Genomic DNA, 9,773 nt, shown 5'->3' with positions numbered 1-9,773 from the left:
ATTCCCAGTCAGGGCACATGCCTGGGTTGTGGGCTAGGTCCCCCAGTATGGGGCGTATGAGAGACAACCAAACATTAATATTTCTCTGCCTTTCTCCCTCCCTTCCCCTCTGTCTAAAAATAAATAAAATTGATTTTAGAGAGAAGAAGAGAGGGCAAGAGAGAGAGATTGATTTGTTCTTCTTACTTATGCATTCATTGGTTGATTCTTGTATGTGCCCTGATCAGGGATCGAACCCCCAACCTTGGTATACTGCGACAATGTTCTGACCAGCTGAGCTACCCAGCCAGGACCACTTTGCCCATTTTTGAACTGGGTTTTTGCTGTTGTTGTTGAGTTGTAAGAATTCTTTACAATCTGGATATAATCTCTTATCAAATATATTATTTACAAATACTTTGAGTTTTAGTTGTTCTCAGCACCGTGTTGGAAATGGATGGGGGAGCAGGGCAGCAGAGGAGACCCCTGATTGGAGGGGGGAAGCGCCCCATGTGAGAGAGGGATGGCTATGGCCTCAGGGATGACGAGACTGGATGGCTGCTGGGTGCCACCAAAGCCCTCAACAAGGTCCCTCACTGGGGCTCAGACCAGAGGAACAAGAGACGGATTGGAGGCCTGAGAGAGAGAGCAGATGGAGGTGGGAATGGCCACCTGACCTCCTAGTCCTGTCTCTTGGGAAGAAGAGATCAGCTGCTTGGAGGGGAAGGCAAGGGAGGAATAAGGATGGGGGAAGGGCAAGTTACAAGTAGCATCCTTGACAGATGGCGGCTCAGGATTCAGCTGTCTCCTTAACACCCCACCTCAACACTGTGCATAGAGAATGCGGGGATTTCCCAAAACCTTCAAAACTGGAAGGACCTCCCCCAACCAAAAAAAAAAAAAAACAACCTTCAGAAATAAAGCACCTGGCCCAAGAGCCCAATAAATGTGGGCTCTGTTCATTTTCATGGCTTTACTCATCTTAGAGGATCCCTCTTTATCACCTCCAAATCTCTTATTTGTTCCCCAAGGAGGCTGCGATCTCACTCAGCCCTTGAAGCCCTGCCTAGAAGCTCTCCATTGTTCCCTCAATATGTTGCCTTGAAATCCCACCTGATTACTTCCAGGAACAGAATGCCTTCTCCTCTGTTACTGACCTGAAGGGGTTTGGTCACCTGTGCGCATCAAAGCCCAGCCAAAAGCAAACAGGAGTTTACAGCCAAGAAAGTAAAGGTTTATTAATTGGGGAAATGGTGCCACCCCTGGAGTCACAGGTGAGCTTGTGCTCAAAGACCTGGCTCCCTGGTGGCTTCTTGAGGATGGGTGACATAGAGGACTGAGGGAGTTAGGGTTGTGGTTTCCAAAGACTCATTGGCGCTAAGGTAAGGGGTGGTCGATCATTGCATCTGCTCTTTTTGTTATCCACGGTGCTATTCCGTCTGGTTTGGCACGGATTTGGTCAGTGGGATGCTCTACTGTCCTGGATCCAGAGCTGAAGCACAACTGAAGCCTACATGTTATCTTCCTCTGTGGTCAGCAGACCTGGGGCTTTGTTCCTGAGATTATCTAATGCTGACCTGAACTTCATTGTCCTGGTAGTAGTTAAGGGAGTGGGTCTGCAGTGGAGAGGGAGGTGGGAGAGTCAGGGTGTAGGATGAGACCAGCTTTTTCTTTTTCATTTATTGAGGCCAGTTTAAATCACAAAGACAGAAAGGAGGAAAGATCATACCAAAGAAATAAAGTTTCGGGGGACTTCCGGCAAGATGGAGGAATAGGTGGACGCACCGTACCTCCTCGCACAACCAAGATTAGAACAACAATAATTTACAAACAGAATATCACTCAGAACTGATAGAGGATTTATCTGAATGGAAGTCGGACAGCCAAGAAGTTGAAGTAGACCCGTACATCCAGACTGGTAGGATACGACGGGCGGGCATGGGGCTGGCACGGGTCAGTGGTGCGTGGAGGTCGGGGAAAATTTGGCGTGAAATCGGCCCGACAGCCATCTGGGGTGCAAGAACGCAGCGGTGATCCCTGAGTATGCAAGCTGTGGCTGGCGGACCCAGTGAGGCAGCGATTGTGGACCAGGGCAGAGTTCGCAGCCCAGGAACCCAAAGAAGGGTCTGAGCCCAGGAGAACGGAACTACCGCCATTGTTCCCTCCCATCCCCGCTCCCGCCTCCGCCCCCACATATAACATCACAATCTAGAGACAGGGGTGCCCAGCCCCAGTGAACACCTAAGGCTCCATCCCCCACCGTAACAAGAGCGACCAGACTGAAAAAAAAAAAAAAGGAGAGACAGGGAAAGACATAAGATATGTTTCCAACAGAACAGATCAGTCCCACAGGACTCATCCTTTTGAGCGACCAAGAAATAGCCAATCTATCAGATGCACAGTTCAAAACACTGGTGATCAGAAAGCTCATGGAATTGGTTGATTTTGGGCACAATTTAGATGAAAGGATGCAGGTTACCATAAAAGAGATGCAGGAAGATACGCGGAGGAGAACCAATAGAGAAAGGAAGGAATCTGAGTCTCAAAACAATACAGTGGACAAGAAGGAAGATAGAATCAACCAAGCAGGAAAGCATGATGAAATAAGAATTCAAAAAATTGAGGAAAAGCTTAAGAGCATCCAGGACACCTTTAAACATTCCAACATCCGAATTATAGGGGTACCAGAACAGGAAGGAGAAAAGCAACAGATGGAGCACGTATTTGAACAAATAATAAAGGAGAACTTCCCCAATCTGGCAAAGGGAACAGTTCCAAGAAAGCCAAGAAGCTCAGAGAGCCCCAAAGAAGTTGGACCCAAGAAGAAACACACCAAGGCACATCATAATTACATTAGTCAAGGTAAAAACGAAGGAGAGAATCCTAGAAGCAGCAAGAGATAAGGGGACGGTAACCTACAAAGGAGTTCCCATCAGACTGTCAGCTGATTTCTCCAAAGAGACCTTACAGGCAAGAAGGGGCTGGAAAGAAATATTCCAAGTCATGAAAGACAAGGACCTACATCCCAGATTGCTCTATCCAGCAAAGCTCTCATTTAGAATGGAAGGGAAGATAAAGTGCTTCTCAGATAAGGTCAAATTAAAGGAGTTCATCATCACCAAGCCCTTATTTTATGAAATGCTAAAGGGACTTATCTAAGAAAAGAAGATAAAGAAAAAACATGTATAATAAAAGGACAGCAAACTCACAATTATTAACAACCACACCTAAAGCAAAACCAAAAGAAACTAAGTAAACAACTAGAACAGGAACAGAACCACAGAAATGGAGGGCACATGGAGGGCTAGCAGCAGGGGGGGTGGGAGGAGGAGAGGGGGGAAAAGGTATAGAGAATAAGTAGCATAGAATGTAGGTTGAAAATTAGATAGGGGGAGGGCAAGAATAGTACGGGAAATGTAGAAGCTAAAGAACTCATAAGTATGACACATGGACATGAACTAAAGTGGGGGAACGTGGGTGGGAGAGGGGGTACAGGGTGGAGGGGAGAGAAGGGGGGAAATGGGACAACTGTAATAGCATAATCAATAAAATACATTAAAAAAAAGAAATAAAGTTTCTGCGCAATTCTACCCTCAACTAAGTTCAGCAGAAAACAGGTGTCTCACCCCCTCTCCCCTCCTCAGGTGTCTTAGGACTGAGGACAAAGTGATGGGGGAACTCATTTTTTCCCCTTGAATTCCATATCCCTTGCCTACACATTTTCCTCCTTATAAAAAAGCTGGCTTGAAAGGAAATGTAAGTCGGTCTGTTAGAGTACATAACCTGCCATCTTCTCTGATAGCGTGCCATCTGAATAAAGTGCCCATAAAGATTCAATAAAGATTCAAAGATTCCCCGTCTGCTTATTGGTTCTGGTGGTAACAAGCAGCAGGAACACTGGCTTTTCCGGTTTCAAAAGGAAGACGGTTTTGTTAGCATTTCCTGTGAGTTCATTTAGGAGCCACGAGTGCGACATCGGCCCTCAGCCCCGCCCCTGCCGCCCGTCAGAGACTCACCGGTACCCACCACCTCGCTGAGCCCCACTTGGGCTCCCCACTCTGGACCTGTGGCACTGCAGGATATCCCCCCTGCTCTTCCTGAGGCCTGGGCAAGGTTCAGTCCCCGGATTTTTGCAATCTCAACCACTGTGGCTGTGGTTCCCCCCTCTGGGTGACCACACCCGATCCCTGCTGCCCTGCCCAGTGCCACTCATTAGGCCACTGTCCTCCACAGACTGACCACCATGGTGCCCTTGGGGCCACTGCCTGGGGCCTGCTGGACTCCACTCATCTCTCTGCTTCTGGTCTACTGTCTGCTGCCTCCAGGTGAAGCAAGTAAACCTGGGGAGGGCTGGAGTTGGGGGGCTGGTAGAAGATGGAGAAACGGAGAAAGCTGTGGTTCGCTGCAAACACTCCTTAAACTCAGATCTGATGGGGGCTCACCAGTGTCCTGGAAAACTGTGGGGCCTTAACTCAGCCTTCAGGGCTTCCAGAGGACCAGTCCCTGGGTATGATTTGTCCTCCCCCCAACTCTCTCTCTCCTCTGTACCTTAGACCTCTGCCTATACTCCTCCTGCTGCCAGGACCAGTCTTCCCTTTCACTTGGCTAACTCCTCCTTCCCCTTCAAAAGTGGCTATAGTTTTCTCCTCCAGGAAGCTTCCCCAACCCACTAACTCCTATAGATTTGTATGGTTCTTCCTCAGCCTCCCTCCAATCTCTCCCCCGTCCTAGATCTATCACTTGCCTTTCCCACTGGACTAGCAGCACCATGAAGGCAGAGACCATCATATCTTGGCTTGAGGAGGTGTTGGATAGTAGGGCCTCAAGATGAATAGGTGTGGGGTGGGGCAGGGGGCACTGGATCAACCAGCAGAACTTTCCTCTCTTCCTGCAGGTGCCCAGGGGCAAAAGTTCCTGCTTGAGGTGGAGCCAAAAGACCTGGTTGTACCTGCTGGAGGGTCCCTCTTGGTAAACTGCAGTACAAAGTGCCCCAATCCTGAACTCATCAGCCTGGAGACATTCTTACCCAAGAAGCCAGTGGACAATGGCCCAGGCTGGGCAGCCTTCTGGCTCAGCAATGTGACTGTTGATAGTAAGGTCTTGTGCTCAGGCTTCTGCAATGGCTCGCAGATGGCAAGCTCTTCTAACATCACAGTGTACCGTGAGTGCATGCGTCTGGAGGTGGGATAGGCCTCTGGCAGTGGTGGGGGCACATAGCCAAAGGTGTGGGGGAGCGGGCCCTGAGCTTGCAGAATGGACCAGGCCTATGAGTCAGAGCTTGGACCTGAACATGTGTACTTGTGTGTGAGACAGACAGACAGAGATGCACCTCAACCATATGCTAGGGCAGCAATGTAAATAAATTTATTTGAGTCCCAGAAAGCATTTAAAAATGACAGCACTTTTTAAAAAATGTCTTATATTTTAATAGCAGGTAATACATTAATGGGGTTCCAAAATAAAAAAGTATAATAAGGTACAAATGTCAAACCTCTACCTAAGACTGCTGGTAGTGAGCAATTTTTAAAAAATTTTTATCGATTTGAGAGAGAAACATCTGTTTGTTGTTCCACATAGTGATGAATTAATTGGTTGTTTCTTGTATGTGCCATGACCTGGGATCAAACCTGCAACCTTGGCATATTGCGACGACACTCTAACCAACTGAGCTACCCAGCCAGAGCCCTCTGTTCTAAGTGTAGATACCCACTCTAGTGCTCATTCAATCCTTACAAAAGTCCCAGGGCAGGGCGGGGGATGCACTTCTAAGCCTCATTTCCGAGCTAAGGAAATTGATGCTCAGTGGGGTGGAGTCACTTGCCAGGGTTCACAGCCCGAAAGTGGCCAGGCTGGCAGTCTGGCTCCCATGTCCCTGCTCTTAACAGGTGACATTTTCCTCTCCAGACTGTGCATTCCTCTGGTAATGGTTTCTTGTGGATCCTTCCAAAAGTTTCTCTGCATTTAAAAGCATACTCATACATTAGATAACAGCAGAGAACGCCATTGACGGTGCCTACCATTCTGTGAAGCCTTCATAGATCAGCATAGGATGATAGTATGCATGTGTAACCACATGTGTGCTCATATGGGTGTTAGTATCTACACGTTTGTATACCTACATGCCCATGAGCACATGTATCAGTGTCATACCTGTCTCTGTGCAAATGTGCATGTATGTCTCTGTGTGCCTATCTGCATGTCTTTGTATCTCCATGTGTGAATGCCTACATTACCTGTGTGTAGGCATGTTGTGTCAATGTGTCTGTGTATGTGAATGTCTATGTCAGTATGTGTCTACATATGTGCATCTGTATTTCTGTGTAACGTGTACCTCTGCATGGATCTGTCTGTCTGTATCTGTGTCTGGAAGGTGCTTCTGCCCAGTGCTGTACAGGAGCATGTTGGTCCTGGCTCATGAGATCTGACTGTGCTCATCTCGTCCCAACTTTGCTTCACATTGGGCAGCTTGACATCGGCACAGTGGGTGCATTTATACCGCAGAAATTGGCAAATGCTCCTTGTCTGGGCTGTCCCACACCACTCCCGAGAGCCCAGGCATTACCAGAACTTGCCAGGATAACACTATCCCTGACCAATGGTGCCCAAGGTTAATTAAGATGGAGGTTTCCTTATTAAATGTTCTAAAATTGTAAATAGTAGGATGTTAAATATTTTTCATAGCAGACAGTCCATGGGCCTCTCTTGAGATCCAGGCTCGACCTGTGGAAGGTGAGAATAAAAGGCTTCCCAAGGAGGTTAAGAGTTTGGTATGTGTGCCTGAGAAAGGTAGTGTGGCTATGTCTGGGAGAGGATCCAGCCTGGAGGTGTTGGGTCCCCCATGATCGTACCACAGCACCTTGAGCCACTGCCCCAGGCAGGTAGACTGTGAGTCTTGAGCTCCTGGGACTGATTGGGAAGGGCTGGACCAAGCTATTGGAGAGGCCAAGGCCAGAGTCCAGGCCAGAAGCTGGGAGGAGGGCCCAGGGAGCCCAAAGATGTGACATCAAAGAGGCAATTTGGGAAATCCACATTCTAACCAGGTTCTGCCCCTTTCTGGCTACGCATCTCTGGGTAGATCACCTCTCTGGCCTAGGTTTCTCTGTCCGTAAAAGGAATGATAGAGAAAATTGTACTTAGTTGCTATGTGAATGAAGGTGAATACCTGGATGACATCTGGAAAGTCTAAGGAAAGCTCCAAACAGGAACTTTTATAATTACCATTAACATCATAAGTGGTCATAAACATTAGCACCCTTCCTTCCTTCCTTTTTTAAATTTTTAACCGTGAGGTCCTTGGGAATAGCAAATCTGATTTTTATTTCAGTGCCTGGCAAGGTCTCTGACAAAACAGGAAATAATAATCAGGATGCTAATGACAAGCCACTTCCACTGGTGTATTTCTAATCCCTCTAGGTTTATCAGCTCCAGGTTCACAGTTCTGCTCCCTGGGGTAGGGGGTTGCAGGGCTGACTGATAAGTTCTGTCCTTCCCTCCTCCCATCCCACCAGGGTTTCCGAAGCATGTGGAGCTGGCATCCATGTCCCCGTGGAAGCCTGTGGGCAAAAACCTCACCTTGCGCTGCTTGGTGACAGGTGGAGCACCCAGAACTCACCTCTCTGTGTTGCTGCTCCGTGGGGAAGAGGTGCTGAGTCGGCAGCTGGCAGTTGGCGAGCCTGCAGAAGTCACAGCCACAGTGCTAGTCAGCAGAAATGATCACGGTGCCAATTTCTCTTGCCGCACAGAACTGGACCTGAGGCCCCAAGGGCTGGGACTGTTTCAGAACAACTCAGCCCCAGGCCATGTCCGAACCTTTGGTAAGAAAAGGGACCACAGATTGTGGGTGATGAGCTGAGCCAAAGCAGGGATGGCATGGCCATGAGGCTCCTGAGAATGGGTAGAGCTTCTAGGAAGGCCTGCCCTTGGCCATTGGGTGAGCACCTGTGGGAACTTTAGTGAAGCATGTGCAGATAGATGTGTCCAAGGAAGGGGTAATCCAGGTTGCAAGGTGTCCTGGGAAAGAAGGACCCTGGTTGGAGGGTATGTGTGTCACAGGGAAAGGGGAGTCCATGGTTGTATGAAACCTCCACCGGCTCACTTTCACTTTTCTCCCCAGTCCTGCCTGTGATGCCTCCTCGTCTCATTGTTCCCCGGTTCTTGGAGGTAGGAACATCCTGGCTTGTGGACTGCACCCTGGATGGGCTGTTTCCGGCCTCAGAGGCCCAGGTCCAACTGGCACTGGGGGACCAGATGCTGAATCCCGAAGTCTCAAGCCAAGGTGACACACTCAAGGCCACAGCCACAGTCACAGCAAACACTGAGCTGGAAGGCACACGGAAGATTGTCTGCAATGTGACCCTGGGGGGCAAAAGCCAGGAGACTCAGGAGAACCTGACCATCTACAGTAAGAGGGGGCGGGGCAAAAACTGCTAGAAAGGAGAGGGGCTGGGGCATCATTAGCACAAAGGACAAGGGACTTGACTCCAAACTGAAAAGGCGGGGCCTGAGCCCTCAAAGTGGGAGGAGATGCAGCACAGGCAGGGCGTAAGCCTTCACCTTCATTAGAGTTTGGCCTGAGTGTCCCAAGTTGGGGGGCGGGGGCCCACGGTAGCTAAAAGGCAAGGCCTAGATAACCCGAGGGAAAAGATGCAGGTGGAGGGCTGGGCTGGCCCAATGTGAGGAAGTGCTTAGCACACCCCCATGCAGTGTCACTCCTTTAGGCTTCTGGGGGCCCATCATGAACCTGAGTGAGACCATCAGGAACCTGAGCGAGCCCACGGTCCTTGAGGGGACCACAGTGAATGTGACTTGCGCTGCTGGAGCCCGAGTCCAGGTCATGCTGGACGGAGCTCCAGCTGTGACCCCGGGGCAGCTCGCCCTGCTTCAGCTAAATGTCACCCAGAAGGACGACAAACGCAGCATCTTTTGCAATGCCACCCTGGAGGTGGATGGGATGGTCTTGCACAGGAACAGGAGTGTCCAGCTGCGTGTCCTGTGTAAGTAATCACTCTGACCTTTAATCCCTTGCTCTCCCAGAAATACTTTTTCTCTTGATTTTCTCTTGTCCCATGGTACCTCTGGTGTGTCTGATCATGTGGTGGTCCTACAGATGGTCCTAAGATTGACCCAGCCAAATGTCCTCAGAACTTGACGTGGAAAGATAGAACGACCCAAGTCCTGCAGTGCCAGGCTTCTGGCAACCCGGTTCCCCAGCTACAGTGTTTGCACAAAGTCTCCAAGGTTCCGGTTCCCGTCGGGGTCCCATTCCGCATTACCTTAAAACATAATGGCACCTACTACTGCTGGGCGGCCAACTCACAGGGCACGTACAATATCACCGTGGTGATAAATGTTCAGGGTAAGCTGAGGGGGATTTGTGGGTCTAGAGGGGAAAGCATAGGCTGGGCAGGGTGTATTTAACTCCTCGCTTCTCTGCACAGCTCGGTACCGGAACCCCCTCACCATCACCATCATCATGGCGGTGTTCGTGATCCTGGGCTTTCTGATTGTCACCACAGCCTTAGTATACGTCTTCAGGGGGCGTAGTGACATCTACCGTGTGAATCGGGGGAACAACTTTTTGCCACTCAAATCTAAACAGCCTGACGAGGCGCTGGGAGAGCAGCCAACCTGAGCCTCGCACCACCGGGTAATGGGTCTACAACGACAGGAATTTGTCTGTATCCCAGGGTTCCGCAACAATAAAGCCCTCAAAATCCGGAGTCTGTAGCCTGATTCCAGCTGCACTGAGGGACTCTCTCACTGCGCAGCGCGTCCATTGAGTGACACCTGGGCAA

The 9,773-nt window shown here is 49.6% G+C and overlaps 1 protein-coding gene across 1 annotated transcript; it reads left to right on the top strand.

Annotated features, from left to right (window-relative positions):
• The first annotated feature begins 3,950 nt into the window (after positions 1–3,950).
• On the top strand, positions 3,951–9,698 carry ICAM3 (intercellular adhesion molecule 3). Its single transcript, XM_045853129.1, has 8 exons — positions 3,951–4,092; positions 4,213–4,304; positions 4,874–5,140; positions 7,488–7,793; positions 8,093–8,380; positions 8,697–8,972; positions 9,086–9,334; positions 9,417–9,698. The coding sequence occupies exons 2-8, from the start codon at positions 4,223–4,225 to the stop codon at positions 9,608–9,610; spliced, it is 1,662 nt and encodes a 553-aa protein (XP_045709085.1). The 5' UTR covers positions 3,951–4,092; positions 4,213–4,222; the 3' UTR covers positions 9,611–9,698.
• Positions 9,699–9,773: the final 75 nt, after the last annotated feature.

This window comes from Phyllostomus hastatus, unplaced genomic scaffold, assembly GCF_019186645.2.
Source record: "Phyllostomus hastatus isolate PE091 unplaced genomic scaffold, TTU_PhHast_1.1 phas_contig_98, whole genome shotgun sequence".
Lineage (NCBI taxonomy): Eukaryota > Metazoa > Chordata > Mammalia > Chiroptera > Phyllostomidae > Phyllostomus > Phyllostomus hastatus.
The sequence above is the reverse complement of the archived record's forward strand: the minus strand, read 5'-3'. Positions and strand labels throughout refer to the sequence as shown.